Below are 27655 nucleotides of genomic sequence, written 5' to 3'. Positions count from 1 at the left end.
ACAGCAAAAGTGGTTCTAAGTGAGAAGTTTATAGAAATACAGGAGTGCCTCAAGAAGCAAGAAAAACCTGAAATAAACAACCTAATATTATACCTAAAAGAGCCAAAAAAAGAAAAACAAAACCTAAAAGCAGCAGAAGGAAGGAAATAGTAAAGAATAGGGCAGAAATAAATGATACAGAAACTAAAAAAACAACAGATCAATGAGACCAGGAGCTGGTTCTTTGAAAAAAAAAAATCAATAAAATTGATAAACCTCTAGCCAGACTTACCAAGAAAAGAAAAGAGGACTCAAATAAATAAAATCACAAATAAGAGGGAGAAATAACAACCAACACCACAGAAATACAAACATTTATAAGAGAATATTATGAAATACCATATGCCAACAAATTGGACAGAAGAAATGGATAAAATCCTAGAACATAAACTTCCAAAACTGGAGAAAGGAATACATTAAAAATGAACAGACTGACAACCAGCAAAGAAACTGAATCAGTAATCAAAAAACTCTCCAGTCCGGGCCAGATGGCTTCACAGGTGAATTCTACCAAACATTTAAAGAAGAGTTAATACCTACTCTTCTCAAACTTTTCCAAAAAAAGGAAAAGGAAGGAAAACTTCCAAATTCAATCTATGCGGCCACTATTATCATGATACCAAAACAAGATAAAGACACCACTAAAAAAAAAAAAAGAGAGAACTACAGGCCAATATCCATGATGAACATAGGTGCAAAAAACCTAAATAAATACTAGCAAACCAAATTCAACCAAATTCAAAGAATCATACACCATGATCAAGCGGGATTTACTGGGTTGCAAGGGTGGTTCAATATTTGCAAATCAATGTGATACATCACATCAATAAGGGAAAGGATAAGAACCATATGATTATTTCAATAGATGAAGAAAAAGCATTTGACAAAGTACAACATCCATTCATGACAAAAAAAAACAAAACACCTCAACAAAATAGGTTTAGAGGGAATATATCTCAACATAACAAAGGCCTTATATGAAAAACCCACAGCTAACATCATCCTCAATGGGGCAAAATTGAGAGCTTTTCCCCTAAGGTCAGGAACAAGACAAAGATGTCCACTCTCACCACTTTTATTCAACATAGTATTGGAAATCCTAGCCACAACAATCAGACAACAACAACAACAACAAAAATAAAAGGCATCCAAATTGGTAAGGAAGAAGTAAAACTTTCACTATTTGCAGATGACATACTTTAAATAGAGAATACAAAGATTCCACCAAAAAACTGCTAGAACTGACACATTCAGTAAAGTTGCAGGATACAAAAATCAATGTACAGAAATCTGTTGTATTTCTATACACCAATAATGAAGCAGGAGAAAGAGAAATTAAGAAAACAATCCCATTTACAATTGAACCCAAAATAATAAAATACCTAGGAATAAGCCTAACCAAAGAGGTGAAATTTCTGTAAGACCTGTACTCTGAAAATTATAAAACACTGATGAAAAAAATTGAAGATGACACAAACAAATGGAAAGACAAAAAAAGGGGGGGGAGAAGAAAGAAAAGAAAAGAAAAGGAAAGAAAGAAAAAAGAAAGAAAAAGAAAGAAAGAAAGAAAGAAAGAAGAAAGAAAAGAAAGAAAGAAAGAAAGAGGGAGAGAGGGAGGGAAGGAGGGAGGGAAGGAGGGAGGAAGGAAGAAAAGACATTTCATGCTAAGGTTTTGGAAGAACAAATATTGTTAAAATGTCTATACTACCCAAAGCAATCTACACATTTAATGCAATCCTTGTCAAAATACCAGCAGCATTTTTCACAGAACTAGAGCAAACAATTCTAAAATTTGTATGGAACTGCAGAAGACCCTGAAGAGCCAAAACAATTTTGAAAAAGAAAAGCAAAGCTGGAGTCATCACAATTCTGGACTTCAAGTTATATTACAAAGCTGTAGTAATGAAAACAGTATGGTACTGGCACAAAAATATTCACATAACTCAATGGAACAGAATAGAAAGTCCAGAAATAAACCCATAATTATGTGGTCACTAAATATGAGATCTGAAACTATAAAAATCACTATGAGACCTGAAACTGTAAAAATCCTAGAATAGAACACAGGCAGTAACCTCATCCACATTGGCCATTGCACTTTTTCCTAGATATGTCTCCTGAGGCAAGGGAAACAAAAGGAAAAATAAACAAATGGGACTTCATCAAAATAAAAAGCTTCTGCACAGAGAAGAAAACAGTCAACAAAACTCAAAGGCACCCTACAGAATGGGAGAAGATATTTGCAAATGACATATCTGGTAAAGGGCTAGTATCTAAAATATATAAAGAACTTATAGGGCGCCTGGGTGGCTCAGTTGGTTAAGCGACTGCCTTCGGCTCAGGTCATGATCCTGGAGTCCCGGAATCGAGTCCCGCATCGGGCTCCCTGCTCAGCAGGGAGTCTGCTTCTCCCTCTCCCGCTCCCCCCTCTTGTGCTCTCTCTCTCTCTCACTCTCTCTCTCAAATAAATAAAATCTTAAAAAAAAAAAAAAAAAAAAAAAAGAACTTATAAACCTCAACACCCAAAAAACAACTAATCCAATTTAAAAATGAGAAGACATGAATAGACATTTCTCTAAAGAAGACATCCAGATGGCCAAGAGACACATGAAAAGATGTTCATCATCACTTACCATCAGGGAAATGCAAATCAAAACTACAATGAGATATCGCCTCACACTTGTGAGAATGTCTAAAATTAACAACACAAGAAACACGTGTTGGCAAGGACTTGGAGAAAAAGGAACCCTTGTACACGGTTGGTGGTGGGAATGCAAACTGGTGCAGCCACTGTGGAAAACAGTATGGAGATTCCTCAAAAAGTTAAAAATAGAAATACCTAATGATCCAGCAATCACACTACTGAATATTTACCCAAAGAATACAAAAACATTAATTCAAAGGGATACAAGCCCTCCTATGGTTACAGCAGCATTAATTACAATAGCCAAGATATGGAAGCAGCCCAAGTGTCAACTCATTGATACATGGAGTGTGGTATATATGTACTTTGAATTATTCAGCCATAAAAAGAATGAAATCTTGCCATTTGCAATGACACGGATGGACGTAGAGAGTATAATGCTAAGCAAAGTAACTCAAAGATAAATAACTTATGATTTCACTCATATGTGGGATTTAGAAACAAAACAAATGAGCAAAGGGAAAAAGGAGGGGAGGAGGGGACAAACAGAGAAACAGACTCTTAATTATAGAGGACAAGCTGATGATTACCAGAGGGGAGGAGGGTGGGAGGGATGGGTTAGGTAGGTGATGGGGTTTAAGGAGTGCCCTTGTGGTGAGCACAGGGTGATGTATGAAAGTGTTGAAACACTATATTGTACACCTGAAGCAAATATAACACTGTGTTAACTAACTGAAATTTAAAAACTTTTAAAAAGTAGTCTTCAGTTCCCTTAATCTTTTCTATTGTTTTTTCCTGTTTCATTTATTTCTGTGCTGATCATTGTTATTTCTTTCCTTCTGCTAACTTGGGGTTAGTTTTTTCTTCTTTTTCTTGTGCCTTGAGGGGTGAAGTTTGAAATTTTTTTTCCTTAATGTAGGTATTGTTATCAACATTCCTCTTAGAATTTCTTCTGATCCATCCCATAAGTTTTGTCAGGGTGTGTTTCTATTTTCATTTGTTTCAGAATATTGTTTCTCTTTTGATTTCTTGACTCCTCAGTTGTTGAGTAGTGTGTTAATTTCCACATATTTGTGAACTTTCCATTTTTAATCCTGTTATCATTTGTTTCATACTATTGTGTCCAGAAAAGATAATTGGTATGATTTCAATCTTATATTTACTAAGATGCATTTTGTAGACCTAACATAGGACCTATCCTGGGCAATGCTGTGTGTGTGCTTGAGAAGAACGCATATTCTGGTTCTGTTGTATGAAATAATCTGCATATGTCTGTTAGGTCCTTTTGGTCTGAAGAATAGCTCAAGTCCAATGTTTTTGTGTTGATTTTCTGTCAGAATATTCTAGCCATTGTTGCAAGTAGGGTATTGAAGTTCCCTACACTTACTGCTATTTATTATTGCCTTTAGATCTGTTAGTATTTGCTTGATATATTTAGGTACTCCAGTGTTAGGTGTATATATGTTTACAATTGTTATATCCTCTTGATGAATTGATCCCTTTTTATTATATAATCAGCTTGTCTTGTTACAGCTTTGGACTTGAATATTGTATCTAACTAGAGCGACTCCTGCTTTCTTTTGGTTTCCATTTGCATGGAATATCTCTTTCCATCCCCTCACTTTGAGGCTATGTGTATCCTTAAATCTCAACTCTTTTGTCAGCAGCATTCACTTTAGTGTTTTTTGTTTTTGTTTTTTTGAGTAAAGCGATAGTAGTTTATTAAGTGAAGATACAGAAAAAGCTCTCAATAGTGAAAGGGGTCCCAACAGGGTTGCAAAGGGAGAATCTTCTTTTTTTTTTTTAAGCCATCCAGTCACTGTATGTCGATTGGATAATTCATTCATTCACATTCAGACTATTGATAGGTAAGGGCTTAGTGATGCCATCTTACCAATTGCTTTTCTGGCTAATTTGTAGTTCCCTTATTCCTCTTTTTCCTCCTTCTGACTTCCTTTAGGAATTGATAATTTCCTATAGTGGTATGTCTTAATTTCCTTTTCTTTTTATGTGTATGTATTGTAGGGTTTTGCTTTGTTGTTATCACAAGGCTTACATAAACCATCTCATAGATCAAAGTCTATTTTATGCTGATAACTTAAATTTGATTGCGTATAAAAACTTTACTCTTTGGGGCACCTGGTTGGCTCAGTCGATAGAACGTGCAACTCTCGATCTCAGGGTTGTGAGTTCAAGGCCCACAGTAGGTGTAGAGATTACTTAAAAAATGAAAAAATTTTTTAGAAAAGAACTTTATTCTTTATTCCCCTCTAACATTTTGTTTTTGATGTCACTCTTTTTACATTGTAAGTGCATTAATAAACATTGTGTGTGTGCGTATATATATGCATATATATAATTTTTCTTTTGTCCTTTCATTTTTATAATCTAAGTGGTTAACACACAACTATATTGCAGTATTAAAGTATTCTGAATTTGACTATATACTTTACCAGTGTGTTTTCTATTTTCATATTACTAATTTCATTCTTTCATTTCAGTTTGAAATCCAAAGTCTGCACATCCTCAAAACAGTTTCTCTTAATTTCTTTCTTCTTCTCCTCCTCCTTCTTCTTCTGTGTGTGACTGAGCCATACTTTTGTTTCTTTGCATTCCTCACAATTTTGTTGAAAACTTGCTTTTAAAATATAATGAGGAACTCTAGAAATCAGATTCTCCTTCTTCTTTAGGGTTTGTTTTTGCTGATTGTTGTGGGTTATAATTTGTTTAGTGACTTTTCCAAACAAATTTTGTAAAGGCTGTCTTCATTATCATGTGTGATAAATGTAGTCTCTCTTCCATTAGCTTAGTTATCATATTGTGGTTTGACAGAGATTTCACCAAATGCCTAGAGCTAAAAGAAAGAAAAGAGGAAAAGAAAAAGAAGAGGAAAAGAAAAAAGATTATTTTCCATTTGTTTGCAGATTTGCTCTTCGTTGTGACACTCCAACTCTTAGCCAGGCTATTTAACACTCTGTCTTTACCTTCACTTTCTGTGTGTGCAGAGCCAGATGAAATAGCTTATGGTTTTCTCAGGTACTTTATTCTCCAGTATCTGTGGACTTTATTCCACACACATTTTTTTCTCCTCAGTCTCTCCCCATGCGTTTGGTCTTTCTAATGCTTGTCCTATCATCCCTTGTCCCAGTCTGCTGTGGTCCATACTTTTGCTTTTAAATGCTGTATGATTCTCACTGAAGTTTGCCAATGAGAAAAACCTATATGGAATTTGGAAGGCAAAAGTGAAGCAGAAAATGTTAATCTCAGGAGAAACCAGTGACCAGATAAAGATTTTGCAGACCTTCTCACCAGCTCTAACTACATATTTAAGGCAACCAGAGGCAGTAACTTCTCAAACATATGTATGATCTTTGGCTTCTCCACCCACCATGGGGCTTTAGGATGTAGTTATCAGTGACTTACTCTATGATCCACCAGTCTTTCATACATTTCACTGCTCAAACTCCTTCTAAACTCTTGACTTAATTTATATAATTCTTACTCTCATATAATTGTATATATATGTTCTCCTGACCAAACACAGATTGTTACAATCCCTCAGAATATTACTATTTCTGTATTTTCAAAGTCTAAAAATCTCAAGCAGCATGACTGTATTGGTTCCATGGCCCACTGGTCCTATCAATTCATCTCAATGAAAGAGCAATTTTGATATTTTAAAATCTAGTAAAGGAACTCTGATGCTTAAAAATATTGAATAGATGGGACAACTGGAAATCTACATGGAAAAGAATGAAGTTGGACCCCTACCTCATACCATATACAAAAGGTAGACACAAGAGGCCACACATTGTATGATTTCATTTATATGAAATGCCCAGAATTGGGACAAACATAGAAATTACAGTGCTGGTTTCCAAGGGGTGGGGGTGTGGAGTGTTAGAGTATGGGGTTTTTTGTAGGGTGATGAAATTGTTCTGGAGTTAGTACTGATAGGTTTTACAAAATTGTGAATACACAAAAAGCCACTTAATTGTACACTGTTAAGGTATCAATTTTATGGCATGTGAATTATATATAAATAAAATGAACAAATATCTAATATATTTACATTGAATTCAGGAAAACATTCTGACAGACTGACTCTGGCCTCAAGACCTTGGAGATATAGGGCCCAATCTCCACTGCAGAAGTGATGATGATAGCAATTATAATGCCAGGAAAAGAATGAATTTTATATACTTTTCAGGTGAAATGAGCATATTTTTAACCAAAATTCCAGTGTGACTTTCAGGGAAGCATTTAGGTCTCCTGCCTTCACATTTCAAGATGTCAGTTTATCTTGTACCACTGCAGTTATTACACTGAACTAAAGACATAAAGGACCCTCTTTCTTTACATTCACAAAGCACTTATTTTGTACCTCCCATTTTTATGTTACAGAAGTTTCAAAACCACCCCTTTGTCATACAGCCTCCAAATTTTTTACTGACTAAAGGGATGAAATGTAAATTACATATATAAAAATTGATTTAAAAGGTGTGGAGGGAAAAGTGGTAAGGAAAAATTTTATAAGAAAATTAAAATGAATTTCTAACACAGTTGAAAAAGAACCATGAACCATAAGGCTTGTTACCATAATCTCAAATTTAGATTTTTCTAGGCTTTAAAAAATTGCTCTCCTAGTAAAATCCTTAAATCATATTTATTGTCTGATAAAAATTCTACACATTAATTTTCATGAAAATACCACAAAAATATCACAATTTATCTAAAGAGTATTTCACAAACACTTTCAATAACATATTGTATAAAGAATCCTACCTGTGCAGCAGCAAAGGAAATGCAGTTATTAGCATGAGGAAAATTGTGGTCTTTCCCAACCAAGGAGTGAGACGCTTCAAAAGTAAATGTTCAGTGTTGCATTAGTCTAACCTCATTTTTATTATTTGACTATTAACAGCTTTTAAGTCTCCCATCCCTCCTCCCATTCTACCTCACACCTATGTAGGCTGATTAGAAAGGCTGTGTACTCTTTCTTTGTCACTGGTGGAAAGTTTAAGCCACATTCAGTACCCTCTCCTCAGCTCCATCATAAAAGCCCCATAACAACAAATCTGGAGAAGAGGGTCCTTAACACATTAATCATGACTTAGATCATAGTTTTACATCTCTTATATGCCACTCATGCTGTCATTCAAATTTATATTATATTGGATTATAAATTCAGTGTTCTTGTTCTTCCGGGAAATTCTGGACATGAATGAACATCACCTAATGAAGTTAGCCCTTTTATCTTATTAAACCTTTCCAAGAGATCTTCATGGTAACATGAAAGGACTGTAATGAAAGTATATTATCAACAGATTTCAAACCTCAGGATGAAAATCATTGATAGTAATTTGGCCTTTTCAAGAAACCCGAGATAAACTATTTAATAAAATGAAGGTAACAGGACCTTTCTACGGGGATCCTTGTAACTTTGACAGCCATTATAGGTATTATAATTTTGATTTTTAATTAATCAATTATCAATTATTAAATTTATTTAGAATTTAATTGAATAATCTTTCAGAAGAAGAGACTGTTTTCTCTACTATGAATTATCTGATGTGTAGCCGATTGTGAGAAATGGTTAATAATTTATCACATTCATTACAGTTTTAAGGTTTCTCTACAATGTAAATTCTTTGGTGAATCCTGAGGTCAGATCATTGTCTAAAGGCCTTACCATTTTCAATACATTTGTATGTTTTCTCTCTGATGTGAATTCTCTCATGACCCCTTGGGTAAACATCTGAACATCTCGTAAAAGTTTAACACATTCATTACATTTATAAGGTTTCTCTCCAGTAGGAGATAATATTACATATGCTTGATCTTTGGATAAAAGCCTTGCCACACCCATTACATTTTTGTGCTTTCTTTCAAAGATGCATATTCTGGTGTCTAATTAACTGTGAGCCCTGGTTACAGGCTTTGCCAAATACATGACTTTTACATGGTTTCTGTTCAGTACGGATTCTTTGATGTCGAGTAAGGCTTGAACACACATTAAAGGTTTTGCTACACACGTGACATTTGTGAGGTTTCTCTTCACTACAAATTCTCTGATAATCCCCAGTGCTTGATCTTTGGATAAAAGCATTTCCACATATATTAGGTTTACAATGTTTCTTTTCAGTATGCATTTTCTGATGTCTAGTAAGATTTGCAAATTGGGTAAAGGCCTTGTCACATTCATTACATTTATAAGGCTTCTCCCCGGTATGGATTCTTTGATGTCGGGTAAGGCTTGAACACACATTAAAGGTTTTGCTACACACGTGACATTTGTGAGGTTTCTCTTCACTACAAATTCTCTGATAATCCCCAGTGCTTGATCTTTGGATAAAAGCATTTCCACATATATTAGGTTCACAATGTTTCTTTTCAGTATGCGTTTTCTGATGTCTAGTAAGATTTGCAAATTGGGTAAAGGCCTTGTCACATTCATTACATTTATAAGGCTTCTCCCCAGTATGGATTCTTTGATGTCGGGTAAGGCTTGAACACACATTAAAGGCTTTGCCACACTCATTGCATTTATAAGGCTTCTCTCCAGTATGAATTATCTGATGTATGACAAGGTTAGAGGACTGGTTAAAGGCTTTGCCACATTCCTTACATTTGTAAGGCTTTTCTCCACTATGGATTCTCTTATGTTGAGTAAGGCTTGAACGCTCCATAAAGGCTTTGCCACACTCGTCACATCTGTAAGGCTTCTCTCCTGTATGAACTCTCTGATGAATTACAAGATTTGAATGTTGACTACAGACCTTGTTACATACACTACATTTATATGGTTTCTCTCCAGTATGGATTCTCTGGTGTCTGGTGAGGTGTGATATGCGGTTAAAGGATTTGTCACACTCATTACATTTGTAAGGTCTCTGCCCAGAATGAATTCTCCGATGATTGGTGAGATTCGAGCTTCCTCTAAAAGTCTTCCCACATTCATTACATTTATAAGGTTTCTCTCCAGTATGGATTCTCTTATGTCGAGTAAGGCGTGAATACTCAGAGAAGACTTTGCCACACTCATTACATTTGTAAGGCCTCTGCTCAGAATGAATTCTCTGATGACTAATGAGGTTTGAGCTTTCTCTAAAAGCCTTCCCACAATCATTACATTTGTAAGGTTTTTCACTAATAGGTGTTTTTTGATGTGTAAGTAATGAAGGATGCATAAAAAGTTTCCCAGATTTATTACAAATGTTCATGTTGATGCTAGGAGGAATTCTTTGAAGTGGTGAAACAGAACTACTGTTGATCAACTCCTCAACTTGATTATATTCATAAATTTTCTCTTCAGTTTGAAAATTCTGAAGGTCAGCCAGATGCAACTGAAACTTTAATCCAATTCCATTTTCAAAACATTTTATATACTTGTTTCCTGCACAGGTTATGTTATTTTTTAGTTTTAACAAATACCTTTTATATGACTTCTCATGTTTGTAATATTGATAAGTACTTTTCCTTACAGAAACACTCTGCTTTCGAGGGAAATCATTCCAGGATTTGTTATGCCGTTGATCTCTTCTACCAGTGAAATTTTGGTTATGGGCTGCGGTTACTCCTTTGTAATTTGTTTCATCATATGTATGCTGACTTTCAAACTCATGCATATTTTGCTGGACTTCTCTGAAACCCAAAGCCTTGATGTCATTTCTTTTGTGTCTTTCCAACATCAATGTTTGGAATAATTCTTCTTTGTTAATGTCCTCTTTTGGTGATAATTCCTTAATCATACTTCTAACAGAGATATCTGAAAGATATAAAGAACCATAGGTTTCCTATTAATAGAGTTATAAAGTGAATATTTTATCTTGAAAACATAATATTAGGCCAAAAGTAATGCTTATATAGTTATAAAACTTCTCAACCATAGTATGCAAATATTTAGGAATAAAGGGAATCGGATTCCTCAATAAAGAAAGGGTGTTTACACATAGATAAAATTATTTTCAGGAAAGCCTAGTTCCAACACCCTATGATCAAACCACTCAGAGTATTTACATAAGCCCTGAAACAAGTGGTATCTTTCTGTTGCCACCCCAAAGTACTCACCAATTGGCACTAGACATTTGGGTGTTTCATATTTGAAGGAAAGCAATATTATATTAATGCATATACACATACCTAATTATTTAGGTACAACTATAAAGGCTAAAGGAGAGGACTACATACTGTAATGGTAAATAATATCTTAAACTTATCTAACAAAAAATGGCAATTCACAATTATAAAATAAAAATAGCACTGAGAAAATGAGAAGAACTTGATAAAACACCATTGTAAGAATAACAAAATATTGGTCTGAATTTCTATAATTAAACTATCTATACTCATGCAGAATAGGCATTTTACAACATTAACCATTGGTGCATGACAGTCATAATACATAAAAGATATTTAAAAACCATTACCTGTAAGTCATAGTAAAAATGAATCACGCATTTTAGAAACCCACAGTAAATCCAGAAGATAAATAATAAGCCAACACAATTACAAACCATTATAATCTGTGGCATTCTAAAGACTTCTTCCTTCAGAACAAAGGATAGGGCTCCTATTCCAGAAGGAATACATAATATGAGCATTGAAACCTATGTTAAGAACCACTGACTTTTTAAATATCTGGTTCAGGTACATACATATTTTAAGATGAAGAATTTGGGAAGGCAATCAGAAATCAGAATTATGATTTCATACCTGCAGTTAACAACCAATAGAGCTATTTTCTTTTCCTTTTCTTTTTAATTTAATTTTATTATGTTATGTTAATCACCTTACATCATTAGTTTTTGATGCAGTGTTCCATGATTCATTGTTTGCGTGTAACACCCAGTGCTCCATTCAATATGTGCCCTCTTTAATACCCATCACCAGGCTAACCCATCCACCCACCCCCCTCCCCTCTAGAACCCTCAGTTTGTTTCTCAGAGTCCATAGTCTCTCATGGTTCATCTCCCCCTCCAATTTCTCCCCCTTCATTTTTCCCTTCCTACTTTTTTTTTTTTTAAACATATAATGTATTATTTGTTTCAGAAATACAGGTCTGTGATTCAACAGTCTTACACAATTCACAGCGCTCACCATAGCACATACCTTCCCCAATGTCTATCACCCAGCCACCCCATCCCTCCCACCGCCCCCCACCCCACTCCAGCAACCCTCAGTTTGTTTCCTGAGATTAAGAATTCCTCGTATCGGTGAGATCATATGATACATGTCTTTCTCTGATTGGCTTATTTCGCTTAGCATAATACCCTCTAGTTCTATCCACGTCGTTGCAAATGGCAAGATTTCTTTTTTTTGATGGCTGCATAATATTCCATTGTGTGTGTATGTGTGTCAGCTCTTTCCATAGTTTGGCTATTGTGGACATTGCTGCTATAAACACTGGGGTGCACATACCCTTCGGATCACTACATTTGTATCTTTGGGGTAAATACCCAGTAGTGCAATTGCTGGATCATATGGTAGCTCTATTTTCAACTTTTTGAGGAACCTCCATACTGTTTTCCACAGTGGCTGCACCAGCTTGCATTCCCACTAACAGTGTAGGAGGGTTCCCCTTTCTCTGCATCCTCGCCAACATCTGTCGTTTCCTGACTTGTTAATTTTAGCCATTCTGACTGGTGTGAGGTGGTATCTCATTGAGGTTTTGATTTGGATTTCCCTGATGCCGAGCGATGTTGAGCACTTTTTCATGTGTCTGTTGGCCATTTGGATGTCTTCTTTGGAAAAATGTCTGTTCATGTCTTCTACCCATTTCTTGATTGGATCATTTGTTCTTTGGATGTTGAGTTGGTAAGTTCTTTATAGATTTTGGATACTAGCCCTTTATCTGATATGTCATTTGCAAATATCTTCTCCCATTCTGTCAGTTGTCTTTTGGTTTCGTTGACTGTTTCCTTTGCTGTGCAGAAGCTTTTTATCTTGATGAAGTCCCAATAGTTCATTTTTGCCCTTGCCTCCCTTGCCTTTGGCGATGTTTTTAGGAAGAAGTTGCTGCAGCTGAGGTCGAAGAGGTTGCTGCCCATGTTCTCCTTTAGGATTTTGATGGACTCCGGTCTCACATTTGGGTCTTTCAACCATTTTAAGTCTATTTTTGTGTGTGGTGTAAGGAAATGGTCCAGTTTCATTCTTCTGCATGTGGCTGTCCAATTTTCCCAACACCATTTGTTGAAGAGACTGTCTTTTTTCCATTGGACATTCTTTCCTGCTTTGTCAAAGATTACTTGACCATAGAGTTGAGGGTCCATTTGTGGGCTCTCTATTCTGTTCCATTGATCTATGTGTCTGTTTTTATGCCAGTACCATACTGTCTTGATGATTACAGCTTTGTAATAGAGCTTGAAGTCCGGAATTGTGATGCCACCAGCTTTGCTTTTCTTTTTCAACATTTCTATTCGGCTATTCAGGGTCTTCTCTGGTTCCATACAAATTTTAGGATTATTTGTTCCATTTCTTTGAAAAAAGTGGATGGTATTTTGATAGGGATTGCATTAAATGTGTAGATTGCTCTAGGTAGCATTGACATCTTCACAATATTTGTTCTTCCAATCCATGAGCATGGAACATTTTTCCATTTCTTTGTGTCTTCTTCAATTTCTTTCAAGAATATTCTATAGTTTTCTGAGTACAGATTCTTTTCCTCTTTGGTTAGATTTATTCCTAGGTATCTCATGGTTTTGGGTGTAATTGTAAATGGGATCGACTCCTTAATTTCTCTTTCTTCTGTCTTGTTGTTGGTGTATAGAAATGCAACTGATTTCTGTGCATTGATTTTATATCCTGCCACTTTACTGAATTCCTGTATGAGTTCTAGTAGTTTTGGGGTGGAGTCTTTTCAGTTTTCCACATAAAGTATCATATCATCTGCAAAGAGTGAGAGTTTGACTTCTTCTTTGCCAATTCAGATGCCTTTTATTTCTTTTTGTTGTCTGATTGCTGTGGCTAGGACTTCTAGTACTATGTTGAATAGCGGTGGTGACAGTGGACATCCCTGCTGTGTTCCCGACCTTAGGGGGAAAGCTTTCAGTTTTTCCCCATTGAGAATGATATTCGCTGTGGGTTTTTCATAGATGGCTTTTATGATATTGAGGTATGTACCCTCTATCCCTATACTCTGAAGAGTTTTAATCAAGAAAGGATGCTGTACTTTGTCAAATGCTTTTTCTGCATCTATTGAGAGGATCATATGGTTCTTGTTCTTTCTTTTATTAATGTATTGTATCACATTGATTGATTTGTGGATGTTGAACCAACCTTGAAGCCCAGGGATAAATCCCACTTGATCGTGGTGAATAATCCTTTTAATGTACTGTTGGATCCTATTGGCTAGTATTTTGGTGAGAATTTTTGCATCCATGTTCATCAGGGAGATTGGTCGGTAATTCTCCTTTTTGATGGGGTCTTTGTCTGATTTTGGGATCAAGGTAATGCTGGCCTCATAAAATGAGTTCGGACGTTTTCCTTCCATTTCTATTTTTTGGAACAGTTTCAGTAGAATAGGTATTAATTCTTCTTTAAATGTTTGGTAGAATTCCCCTGGGAAGCCATCTGGCCCCGGGCTCGTTTGTTGGGAGATTTTTGATGACTGCTTCAATTTCCTTGGTGGTTATAGGTCTGTTCAGGTTTTCTATTTCTTCCTGGTTCAGTTTTGGTAGTTGATACATCTCTAGGAATGCATTCCTTTCTTCCAGGTTATCTAATTTGCTGGCATATAGTTGCTCATAATATGTTCTTATAATTGTTTGTATTTCTTTGGTGTTGGTTGTGATCTCTCCACTTTCATTCATGATTTTATTTATTTGGGTCATTTCTCTTTTCTTTTTGGTAAGTCTGGCCAGGAGTTTATCAATCTTATTTATTCTTTCAAAGAACCAGCTCCTAGTTTCATTGATCTGTTCTACTGTTCTTTTGGTTTCTATTTCATTGATTTCTGCTCTGATCTTTATTATTTCTCTTCTCCTGCTGGGTTTAGGCTTTATTTGCTGTTCTTTCTCCAGCTCCTTTAGGTGTAGGGTTAGGTTGTGTATTTGAGACCTTTCTTATTTCTTGAGAAAGGCTTGTATTGCTATATACTTTCCTCTTAGGACTGCCTTTGCTGCATCCCAAAGATTTTGAACAGTTGTGTTTTCTTTTTTTTTTTTTTCTTTTTTTTTTTTTTTTAAAGATTTTATTTATTTATTTGAGAGAGAGAGAGAATGAGAGAGAGCACATGAGAGGGGGGAGGGTCAGAGGGAGAAGCAGACTCCCTGCCGAGCAGGGAGCCCGATGTGGGACTCGATCCCGGGACTCCAGGATCATGACCTGAGCCGAAGGCAGTCGCTCAACCAACTGAGCCACCCAGGCGCCCAACAGTTGTGTTTTCATTTTCATTGGTTTCCATGAATTTTTTTAATTCTTCTTTAATTTCCTGGTTGACCCATTCATTCTTTAGTAGGATGCTCTTTAGCCTCCATGTATTTGAGTTCTTTCCGACGTTCCTCTTATGACTGAGTTCTAGTTTCAAGGCATTGTGGTCTGAAAATATGCAGGGAATGATCCCAATCTTTTGGTACCGGTTGAGCCCTGATTTATGACCTAGGATGTGATCTATTCTGGAGAATGTTCCATGGGCACTAAAGAAGAATGTGTATTCTGTTGCTCTGGGATGGAATGTTCTGAATATATCTGTGAAGTCCATTTGGTCCAGTGTGTCATTTAAAGTCTTTACTTCCTTGTTGATCTTTTGCTTAGATGATCTGTCCATTTCAGTGAGGGGGATGTTAAATTCCCCTACTATTATTGTACTGTTGTCGATATGTTTGATTTTGTTAATTAATTGGCTTATATAATTGGCTGCTCCCATGTTAGGGGCATAGATATTTAAAACTGTTAGATCTTCTTGTTGGATAGACCCTTTAAGTATGATATAGTGTCCTTCCTCATCTCTTATTATAGTCTTTGGTTTAAAATCTAATTTGTCTGATATAAGGATTGCCACCCCAGCTTCCTTTTGATGTCCATTAGCACGGTAAATGGTTTTCCACCCCCTCACTTTCAATCTGGAGGTTTCTTTGGGTCTAAAATGAGTCTCTTGCAGACAGCATATCGATGGGTCTTGCTTTTTTATCCAATCTGATACTCTGTGTCTTTTGATTGGGGCATTTAGCCCATTTACATTGAGGGTAACTATTGAAAGATAGGAATTTAGTGCCATTGTATTCCAATAGAGCTATTTTCTAACTGTGAAGCAGCCTTTAATAATGCGATCCTGCAGTCACAGAATACATACACTACAGAGTATGTGCCTTGAAAATTTACTAAGACAGAAACAATATTGAGATGAAACAAATTAAAAAATGAATACAAACATAATATAATGTAGACAAAGGTCAATCACATATTAAACATAGGAGGAGGTCAAGAAGTATTAGTAAAGAAAGGTAAATTTCCAGTACTTGCTATATGTTATACAATGTTCAAAATCTAACAGCATTAACATATTTAAAATATTCTCAAGAAACATTATCATATTTCAGATAAAAACAACGGGCCCATTGTGTTTATGTACCCAACACTAACTCACACAGAAAAAAATGTGAAAGCCCAAATTTGAACCTGGGCCTGCAGGCTCAGACCACATGTTCTTGAGCACTAAACATTACTACCCACTCAGGAAGTGAGCAAAGGTCATAGCAAACCCCACCAGCGTACAGGGAAATGCTTCAAGAAAACTACAGGAATTGAGTTGTGTTACTAATATCATTACTGACTCATCCCACCTGGATAAGAGCATCTGAGTCACCACTTCCTGAATGTGTTGATTTAGACAGTAACCAGGCATGGTGCTATCCTGAACTAGCTGTCCTCTGGAAGAGTAGGGATGTTTATAAAATGCAGAAGGGGTAAGGATAGGGGGCGCTGAGGAGACTTGGGTGTCCAAGGGCTCAAAATTAATATGCTAAGGAGGAAACAGTGTGCTTCATCCAGATTAATGAACAATATGAGGGAAGGTGGAAGAACAGAGCCTGTGCTTGCAAATTTATGGGAATGCAATTGCACTAGGGCAGTAAAAATCTTTATCTTAGAAGACATGAACTGACTTAGCAAGTGGCACAATACTGAGCCATTCTGTGGGAAATGTACTATGGGTGCGGGGGGACGGGAGAGAATGGAAGCGATGAGGAAGGCAATTAGCATGATACGGTGGAAGGAATACAGGTTTACCTCTATTCTAACATCTTCCCTGGAATTTCTCAAATGGGATATCCTTGGCTTTCTATTTATAAGCATTTACTCAAGAGAGTCCTACATATATATTCCATGAGACATGTAAAAAGTGTTCTTAAAAGGCAAGCAAAAGTCCGGACATGGCCATCAAGGGGAGAATGGATGAACTCACTCTACATACACATACAGATGCCATTAAAGTCTGTCAAGAATTCAGCAACGGAGAGTGACACGGATGCAAGATGATGAATCCCCGGTGGGAGGACAAAGAGTTTGTTGGAGGGAAACAAAGTTAGCAGGTTTTGTCAGGGTCTGGACTTTGGGGGAGATGTGGATAGATTAGCTGAAAAGAAATAACATACCAACCAAACTATTAATTACATAATGTTTTATAAATAGAAATTTACCAATTTGGCATGCTAACCTTTTTGAGGCTAAGTGTCCTTGTTTGTTATATAAAAATGATAGTGCCTCTTGGGGTGCCCGGGTGGCACAGCTGGTTAAGCATCCAACTCTTGGTTTCAGCTCAAGTCATGATATCAGGGTCCTGGGATTGAGCTCCACGTCGGGCTCCATGCTCACTGCAGAGTCTGCTTGAGAGTCTCCCTCTCCCTCTGCCCCTCCTGCTCATGCTCTCTCTACCTCTTTCTCTCTCTCAAATAAATAAATCTTAAAAACAATAATAATAGAGCTTCTTTTGCAGCCTCCTCTAATTATCTGAACTCATATATTTGGATCTCTTCACACAATTGCTGGCATAAGGAGACATGACGTGAGGGACGGTCTTACTACATATAAGTGGATATATAGTTATTATTGTGGATCAATGGAAGTTATGTGTACGTATCCAAAATCAATATATTCTGACTTTGTTAACTATCACCACAACATAGGCAACCTCAAAGGGAAAATAACTTAATGACACACAGTGGGGAATGGATTTTACTGAAGGGCAGTGTTAGTAGAAGGGGACTGCAGGAGCAGCTTTTGGCAGCGCCATGCAGGAGTTAGATGTGCACAGAGATGGCCAGTAACATAAGGAGTTGGCTGTGGTCAGAGAGCAGGACAGTACTGACATGTGGGTCAACAAGGACCAGGTGAACTTTTTATGGAACCCAGTTTAAAAGATGAAGATCAAAACAGACTTCAAGTGTTAACTGAAGAATGTAATTTCCAGAACATGAAAAATTTTGTGGAAAACGCAACGAGTTATAAGCAATAGTGGTGAGGATGTACATGGAGTGGAAGAGATTGTCTAACTTCCCAATAAAATACAATGAGAAAGTCAAATACTAGTTTAGTATACCAAGATGTGTACATGATGAATCTAGACAGGGAAATTAATTATTAGAATAAAGGATTTTGTACCAAAATACAAAAAGTCAGTAAAATTCAAATAAAATCCAAGAAGTTATATTTATTTTTTTTAATTTTTATTTATTTATTTTTTAAAGATTTTATTTATTTATTTGACAGAGAGAGAGATAGCGAGAGAGGGAACACAAGCAGGGGGAGTGGGAGAGGGAGAAGCAGGCCTCCCGCGGAGCAGGGAGCCCGATGCGGGGCTCGATCCCAGGACCCTGGGATCATGACCTGAGCCGAAGGCAGACGCTTAACGACTGAGCCACCCAGGCGCCCCCAAGAAGTTATATTTAGAAAACTTAAAATATACTATAGAAAAAGCAAGATATCCTATATAACAAATTATGGCAAATCAATTTAATGATTTCTGGTATGAACACAGTAATTTAATTAAAAAAATATTTTCTCAAGATACCCAATATTCCCAGGCGCCTGGGTGGCTCAGTTGGTTAAGCGACTGCCTTCGGCTCAGGTCATGATCCCAGAGTCCTGGGATCGAGTCCCACATCGGGCTCCTGGCTCAGCAGGGAGCCTGCTTCTCCCTCTGACCCTCTCCCCTCTCATGCTGTTTCTCTCTCTCTCTTTCAAATAAATAAATAAAATCTTAAAAAAAAAAAAAGATATCCAATATTCCCAATTTTACAAATCCAATCAATCTGAGAAAGAGCTACTTTAATAATAGGTAAATCACGTGAAAGAGAAATAAAGGGACTAAGATAATTTTTTCACAAAATTCAGGAGTTTGAATAGGTTTTGGGGAAACTGTTGCTGAGCCATAACCATCAACACTCAAGAAGCAAATCTTGTAATATATATTTTAAAATATTTACTCCTTGATCCAGCGGCCCACAAACCAGAGCTATAAAACAGAATTCTGAGTGTCATCAAAAATATGTAATTAATGATTAAATTTTTTAAAGTTCATTTTTAATTCATGGAAATGTACATGATGAAAACTGTAGTGGTTTAAACATAACAAATTAGAATTTAAAAACGGAGGCATAATATTGTACACCTGAAACTAATATAACACTGTATGTTAACTATCCTGGAATTAAAAAAAAAAAAAAAGAAAAAAGAAGCATCATTTAACTTCGTAAGTTCCCTCATATGCATCACAATCATATTTGTTTGGAGGAAAGAACACTGTTGCATGCAGGGGGTGAACAATTTGGCACAAACCATAGTTTGGTCAAAGCCTCACAGATAAACGATTGCAACAATGTTCTCCTTGGGATAAGTTCGTACATCTATGATGGCTGGCTCAAAGGGAATAATCATTAGATATTTGATCAACATTGCCACACTGCCCTTGAGAGACTCTGTGACACTCCACAAAGAGCAGAAAGAGAACTACAATCACTCATCAGTCGGACTCTCCTGATACTTTCTATCTCAGCCTCCCTAGGACTTGCTGACCACGCCACTCAGTGGCTTAACTGGGCACTTCTGTAAGTGGCAGGACAACACTGTTGTACATTAATCAAAGTGTTCTTCAAAAATTTTGTTACCCAATAAACCCCCTCCACGGATAAGTCCACCAGAAGTTGTCCATCAACTAAAAGTGGGTTATCACAGCAGAAAAAGAGGATATTTCAGACACTAGGAAAACATGTTTCAAAAGCAAAATTGCAGACTTAGGAAAATATAAAATCTGTCCGAGCCAAATTTTGTCTGCATCACTAGCCTAGGCAGAGCGCAGGAAGGAGAATAAGCAAGATAACAGCAGTAAAGCAATGGGGTTCGATTTTGCAGGGTCTTTGAGAAGACCAAGAGCTGCTCCCCATGTAGGACTGGTTTCCAGGAGACAAGCTCTCTGTCCACTGACTGTAGAGTACTGATGACTAACCATCTCAGAAGATCCACCCCACTGCCTGGTTATACTCCTGATGTGTGGCAGAAGCAGGCCTGACAAAATGGCTAGGAGGCCTTGAGACAATCCCATGCAGCCTTGGGGCCCCAAGTGCAATGGAGGAGGAGCCAATGTCTTCCTATCTCCCAAACACAGGAACTGAGGATGAAACCCGGACAGGTCCTGGAGTCAGGACTGTGGAGGAACTGCTGGATCAGCTGCAATCTATGGCATCAAGTACGGAAGGAGAGACCAGAGGAAAAGAGGACCCCTATGAAACAGCCCCTCTCATCCCTCTCAAAGCCAAGGGACCAAAAAGGTCACAGCAGCCAGATAACAGTGTTGCAGGTCATGATAAAGACTGCCACTGGAATGTCATGTCTGCAGAACAGAGTAATGGGGGAGATTTCCTTTGAGTGCTCACAAGTACTTTTCTTTTCTCCTAGACCTCTCCTCTTTGGGGAATGTTTCTCAAACAATATTTGATGAAGCAGTTTCATCTCTGACCATCTCAGCTGTTACCAGTGTTCACATCTTTGATATAATCCCACCCACTTGGTTTTTTCTCTATTTTCACCTCACCCTCCACAGCCCTCGGCTCTGTCCCTCGCTCCAAAATGGAGATAACGTTCAGGTCAGAGAGATTCCTGCTCATAAAAAAGGAGAGTTACGTGCTGGGGCTTTTCCAGAATATAATCCCAGCCCTTTGTTCAGCGGAGGACGGAAGATGTTGCAGATGGGTCTACGCTAATTCCGTCCCCTGACTGGCTTAGGAAATATTGTACATATACAGACATCTAGCTCTCTTCTGGAATTACTGACTCAAACGCAGGGGAGTAAAACCAGGGAATCCAATACTTTAAAATTTTGCTACAAGGTTTTGTGATTACTCAAGTGGTAAAAGCAACACTAATCTAGTGAGGAGTGGGCAGATCGTCTGAAGAAAGGAGGAGATGAAAGTCCAGGTGCCACCTCATGAAGCTTTCAATTCAGAGTCAATATAGCTTCAGTCACAGTCTAGTAGGGCAGGGGGCCCCCAAGAAACTCACTAGGGCAGATCCCAACATTTAGAGGGACATTATCCTCACCCAGGGAGACCAGGTTCCTGTAGTTCTCCACCATCACGTCCCTGTACAAGGCCCTCTGAGCAGGGTCCAGGCACTCCCACTCCTCCGGAGAGAATTCTATGGCCACGTCCCTGAAGGTCAACAGTTCCTGTAACGAAAAACACATTAAACTAAGAGACCACAGGGAGAATTCTTATCTTCACACAAATTATAGGAGAGAGGTGTAAGGATTGATTTGGCTGTGGTGAAAAATCAGTATAAGGTAATTTTGAGCAAATCATATATCCCTAATTTTGTGTTATTATACTTCTCAACCAGAATACATAAATCCACAAAATCACTGTGCATTCCACAATTCTGTGAACAACAAAATATATAAATAAAAAATGCATCACAAGACGGACTATATAGAAGTGCTAGATAATACATTTTACACACCAGTTATTCTCTGATGAGCTACACTATGAGTAGGGTCTTTAAAGAGTACAAAGTTGACAGTGTCTTTTAAGAAAGCTTAAAATGTAAGAATGTGATGATGATTATAATGGCAGAAACAAAAAGTTTTTAAACATTTATGATGTGCTAAACATTACTCAAATGGGTATTATTTTGTGTAATAATATTAGAGAAATATCTGTGTCCACCTTATAGAGGAGGCAACTGTCACAGAGACTCTAAGAAACTAGCCTCGGGGGCGCCTGGGTGGCTCAGTTGGTTAAGCGGCTGCCTTCGGCTCAGGTCATGATCCTGGAGTCCCGGGATCGAGTCCCGCATCGGGCTCCCTGCTCGGCGGGGAGTCTGCTCCTCCCTCTCCCGCTCCCCTCTCTTGTGCTCTCTCTCTCTCAAATAAATAAATAAAATCTTTAAAAAAAAAAAAAAAAAAAAGAAACTAGCCTCGGGTCAGATAACTAAGAAATGGCAGAGCCGGCACCTCAACCACGTGTTCTGAACTTAGAATTGAACCTGAAGAATCACACAGTTAAGTGACAGATACAGTGTTAAAAGTAGTTCTCTACTTTTAGCGGGTTTCCTAAGTGAGAAAACATGAAACAAGTTCAAAGCTAAAAACAGGGACCTGCAGAAAATGTCATTATCTATGCATATATGTAGTATTTTATTATTGTTACCACTATTAATTCACTAATGAGTTAGTATAGAAAAAAACTTAAGGCCACGAAAAATTCGTAAGAACAATTTTCAAAGCTTAAAATAAATATAAAAGTTATTTATGAAACAATGCATCTTTTATACACACCATAGGTTTCTGCTCGCATACACCCACACACACATAAACACAATTTCAGTAAAAGTAGTCCTTTCAGACAGATTTTTGGGATGAATTTTTTTTAAATATATCTTTTTTTTTTTTTTACTCATGTATTTCAGTATTTTTGGTAAAATGGACATTTAGTAATTGTACTTTTTTTTTTTCTTTAAAGATTTTATTTATTTATTTGACAGAGAGAGACACAGTGAGAGAGCGAACACAAGCAGGGGGAGTGGGAGAGGGAGAAGCAGGCTTCCCGCCGAGCGGGGAGCCCGATGCGGGGCTTGATCCCAGGACCCTGGGATCATGACCTGAGCTGAAGGCAGACCCTTAACAACTGAGCCACCCAGGCGCCCCTGAAATTGTACTTATTTTTAATTAGGTTGTTGTCAACATTACTCTGTACTAGCCCAGTTAAAAAAAATACAAAAATGAAAATAAAAAACTTTACCTTTTCCACTAAATACCTGTATGTAAATATCAAAATTTTGTCCATTTAAGTGTCCATTTAAACATAAGCCAAGTGGAGTTTATCCAATAATAAAACAATGCTTGAAGATTATAAAATTTATTAATATTCTACATTATTTAATAAATTAAAATAGAAAAAAATTATGAAAGCATTAGATCTTTTAAGAAATTATTGAGTAACTAAAAATCATGCTAAAAAAAAATTAGAGGCATCAAGTAAGGAAATTCCAGTAAACATCATGATTGACAGTAAACAACAGAAGCATTTCTACTAAAACTGAGGCAGACACAGGGATGATGGCCAGGACTCCTGCTATTCATCACTGCACACAATGCCTGGACATTGTGAGCCATGTGGGATCCATGTGTCTTCATCCAGAGAATGTTTTAATGAGGATCTAAAAGAACAAGCTATCTCTATGTGTATTAGCACAAAAACAACTCCAAGATATGTATACAGAATAAAATATCACAATATAACATTCACTGAAGAATTTTAACTAAAATCTGCTAATGATAGGCAAATGCATTTTTATAAGACATACACTTAATCTTCCACAGAACAGGCAACAGTGATTACAAAGGTGGTGAGTGATGATGGAGGGCATGACAGGGAAGGAGATGTTTTACTTCTTAGTCCAAAATGTGCAACACTGTTTGTGGAGTTTGACCTCAAAACAAAGATACATGGCATGTAATGTTTAAAACAGGGGCGCCTGGGTGGCTCAGTCGTTAAGCGTCTGCCTTCGGCTCAGGTCATGATCCCAGGGTCCTGGGATCGAGCCCCGCATCAAGCTCTCTGCTCAGTGGGAAGCCTGCTTCTCCCTCTCCCACTCCCCCTGCTTGTGTTCCCTCTCTCGCTGTGTCTCTCTCTGTCAAATAAATAAATAAAATCTTTAAAAAAAATGTAATATTTTAGTAACAATTGGTGGAAACAGAATTTGGTTCCATCCACTCTGATGACAAAGACTAATTTTTTGCTCCAATGTAATGGCTGAAACATTTTTAGGTAAAACACCTGCTACACAAAAGTCCCTGAATGGGGCGCCTGGGTGGCTCAGTTGGTTAAGCGACTGCCTTCAGCTCAGGTCATGATCCTGGAGTCCCTGGATCGAGTCCCACATCGGGCTCCCTGCTCGGCGGGGAGTCTGCTTCGCCCTCTGACCCTCCCCCCTCTCATGTGCTCTCTCCCTCTCATTCTCTCTCTCTCAAATAAATAAATAAAATCTTTAAAAAAAAAAAAAAAAAAGTCCCTGAATGAACAAGGGTCTTCATGGGATGGATATGCTGTGAGTGATATTAAAGAACGTACTGTTAAAACAAATTATACAATAAAACATCCTTTATCATTGATATGTTTCAGAACTTTCCATTGTAATCCAAATCATTAATATTTTAGAGCCAGAAACATGCTGATTCACTTGTTTAGCTTCAAATGCCTTGTAAAATCAGGGACAATAGGTTTTCCCTTCTCAGTCTTGTTTTCCTGCACATTGATATGGCTCATTATTGTGCAGTTCTTTTTTTTTTTCTTTTTTCAAATTCGTATTTAAGTTCTAGTTAGTTTACATGTAGTGTAATATTGTTTTCAGGAGAATTTAGTGATTCACCGCTTACATGTAACACCCAGTGCTCAACGGGACAAGTGCCCTCCTAAATACCCCTCACCCACCTACCTCCCTCCATCACCCCTAAGTTTGTTTTCTATCATTAAGAGTTTTTTATGGTTTGTTTCCTTCTCTCTGTTTTTCCCCTTCCCATATGTTGATCTGTTTTATTTCTTAAATTCCACATATGAGTGAAACCATATGATATTTGTCTTTCTCTGCGTGACTTATTTCGCTTAATGCAGTTCTTCTTAATGCTGCTCTACAAGGAACTGACAGCGCATTCACATGCAACTCCTAAAACAATCCCCTCTGCCAACCTCACTGACACCAAAGTCCCACTCCCAGTTCCTGATTCACACCAGAGTATGAAACCCTCCCCATGAAAATCCCCCGACAGGGCGTCTTCCCAGGTTCCATGCCTCTGGGTCACGGTGAGATGGAACGTAAGTGGAGATGCGAGGCACTGAGGCAAGGCCGGGGTGAGTTCTAGCAAACGTCAGGCACGACCCCTGAGTGCTTGAGAGTACATTACCAAGTCCAAAAAAACCAGCATTTCAGGAAAGAGAGAAGAAACAACCGAGAATGTGAATTTTACCTGGGAACGCGTCATTTTTGCCTCCTCTTCCTTTCCTCTTCTCCTGGACTTGTTTCTCGGATAAGATCAGCCTTGACAAGCGGACGGTGAGCGCTGAACACAGGCTGTTCAATGCCTAGAATGAACATCCCCTGCCCGGGACACGACCACACACAGAGGGAGGACCGCCACCCCTCCGCCGCCCGCTGCCCCACGAGGGGCCCGTGAACACAGAGACAGGCCAGTGAGGCGGATTCCCCCCTTCTCCTCGCAACTCAGCGCCCGGCTGCGAAGCCCACGCGCTCCGCGGCTGCACCGGCCCCCAGCAAACGCCGCACACAACAGAGCCGCAGCCTCCGGGACCCGGGACGGAGGAATGGGAGCGCAGGGAGGCACCCGAAGCGGCGGTCTCCACGGACACGGACGCCGCGCCCCGGCGCTACCAGGCCTCGGAACGTCTCACGGCGACGCCGGGACTCATCGTGGGCAGGAAGGCGAGGGCCGCCGCTGTCACCTCCAGAGAACCCCAGTGTGGACGACCGGAGGCCGTGCGGCCGCGAAGCACGGGCTTGAAACTGAACATCCGAAATTCACCCACCCGAACGCTCCTGTCACTCAGCTCAATTCACTTCCGGGTCTGCCGGCAACTGCACACGCGCAGACGGGAGAGGAGGTTACAGGGGGCGGGGCTTGGGCAGGAAGCGCGCGTGGGGGCGGGGCGAGCTTGTGGGTCTGTGAGTCCTGCCCGGCGGTGCTTGTTTCTCAGCTTTTTGATCGCTGTGGAGGAGAGCTGCTTCCTGCCTGTTCGAAGTTAATGTTTATAAATTTAAAGTAAAAGAGTAGAGTCATGAGGGCCGCTTGTATTAGAGGCGGAGGTATTCTCAACAAGTTGAGAATAGCTAAATGGCTAAATGGCTAAATTCAAAATCTTTTGGTGCGAGCAGGTGGAGGTGTGTGTCTTGCAAGTGGTGGAAACTGGAATGTGATCACTCAGGTGATCCGTCGGGACGAAGCCTCTCCTTGGACCTGCTTACAACAGGGCAGCTGGCTTCCCCCAGGGCAAGTGGTTCAGGAAAGAAAGAGGGAATCTCAGGGGGAATCCATTATCTTCCATAACCTAACCTCAGAAATGACAGACCGTTACTTCTGCCAGATTCTGTTGGGTCACACAGCCTCTCCTGTAATTGCCGCAGCTCAGGCAACCAGCTGTCCTGCTTTTCCCTGGCCTCACCAGGTTCCTGAGAAACAGGAGTTTTCGTCCTAAAACTGGGAAAGTCCTGGGCAAACTGGGCCAGCGGAGCACACTAGCTGATGTGCCACTCACCTTCCCAGCCACACTCCACCCAGTCTGTTTTCTCTCCTTCCCTCCCCTTCTTTTCCCCACCTCCACCCCTTCTGTGTTCTCTCCTCTCCTTTGCTCCCCTTCTCTTCCTTTTTTGTCACTTCCAGGTGTGAAGAGAGGGTGGAAAACATCCTCCTGGCCTGGGTCCTAGTGACAACTTTGGCCAACAAAGAATGGAGAGGTGGGTGTCACCCTCAAATGTGTAGAGCTTGTCAGGGGGCATGACAGGGAATAAAAGCTGAATATGAGAAGCAAGCCCTCAGAAGTTCTTCTAACGTGAAAACAAGCACAAGCCAGACAGGCTCTTCCCACTTTGGGCCATCCTTGTGTCCCAATACCTGCAGTTGGTACCCCCACCCAGGATGTTCACAGACACTTACTGCCTGTGGGATGGGGTGGGTGGTCAATTATTCCATTACCAACCAACTCATCAATTGATGGAATTAATGAAGTTAATGTAAGGTGTTTCCCGGAGGTCCCCAAACAGAGTGAGGTGATAAAGGGTCTGCCTACTGTAGCAAACTGACAGAAATTTGAGAAGGAACATACTGTGGGCTTTAGGACTAGGTTACAACATCTATTTGGCTAGCAGAAATCTCATCCATTAGGCAACAGCCGAAGCTGTGCTTTGTTTAGATGCTGTGAAAATTAATAATGAGAAACCTCACTAAAATGGAGTTAGGAACTTTTGGCAGGGGGAGCTCTCATGCCCTACCCCTCCTGATCAATTGCAGACCCAATAGGAAAAGACGGACTTGACCTTGCACTTGGATACCACTCTACTACTCTAATCCCCCCAATCTGGGCAACAGCTCAGCCAATGAAAAGCTGCCATACTTTGAACTCCCAGTTGACATCAATGGGCTGTTAGTTTGTTATGGCCTTTCCAACTTAACCCTTTTCTCCTTAAAAAGCATATCTTAAAAAAACAACAACAACAACATCTCTCTCCTTTGTTCCCCATTCTTGCTTAGGGTTTTGCAGTAGCTTGTTTGTCCCAGATTGCAATTCTCTTTTATTCTCAAATAAACCCATCTTTTGTTGTAAAATAACCAGCAGTTTTTATTTTTAAGGTTAACAATGCTAAATTTTATCCCTACATGTGTGGGAAATACAACCCTACAGGAAGCAAACATGCAGAAAGAAATGTGGTGGCACTGAGGGGCAGCTGCCATTACAGGTCATCTTCTAATGGGAG

General features: G+C 38.8%; 1 protein-coding gene across 2 annotated transcripts; it reads right to left on the bottom strand.

The window, feature by feature from the left end:
• Nucleotides 1-5389: 5389 nt before the first annotated feature.
• LOC118525521 (uncharacterized) lies at nucleotides 5390-25742 on the bottom strand. 2 transcript variants are annotated; one of them, XR_013444338.1, is made up of 5 exons: nucleotides 25137-25742; nucleotides 21215-21341; nucleotides 8376-10451; nucleotides 5668-5901; nucleotides 5390-5537 (listed from the first exon to the last, which is right to left on the bottom strand). XR_013444338.1 is itself a non-coding variant. In XM_078063416.1 (3 exons), the coding sequence occupies exons 1-3, from the start codon at nucleotides 25149-25151 to the stop codon at nucleotides 8572-8574; spliced, it is 2022 nt and encodes a 673-aa protein (XP_077919542.1). In that variant the 5' UTR covers nucleotides 25152-25742; the 3' UTR covers nucleotides 7333-8571. The 2 variants fall into 2 exon arrangements, 1 of the variants encoding a protein (XP_077919542.1); XM_078063416.1 differs by lacking the exons at nucleotides 5390-5537; nucleotides 5668-5901 and having other exon boundaries at nucleotides 7333-10451.
• Nucleotides 25743-27655: the final 1913 nt, after the last annotated feature.

The sequence above is a fragment of the Halichoerus grypus genome, chromosome 15 (genome assembly GCF_964656455.1).
Source record: "Halichoerus grypus chromosome 15, mHalGry1.hap1.1, whole genome shotgun sequence".
In the NCBI taxonomy this organism is placed as follows: domain Eukaryota; kingdom Metazoa; phylum Chordata; class Mammalia; order Carnivora; family Phocidae; genus Halichoerus; species Halichoerus grypus.
This window is presented reverse-complemented; position numbering and strand designations above follow the sequence as displayed.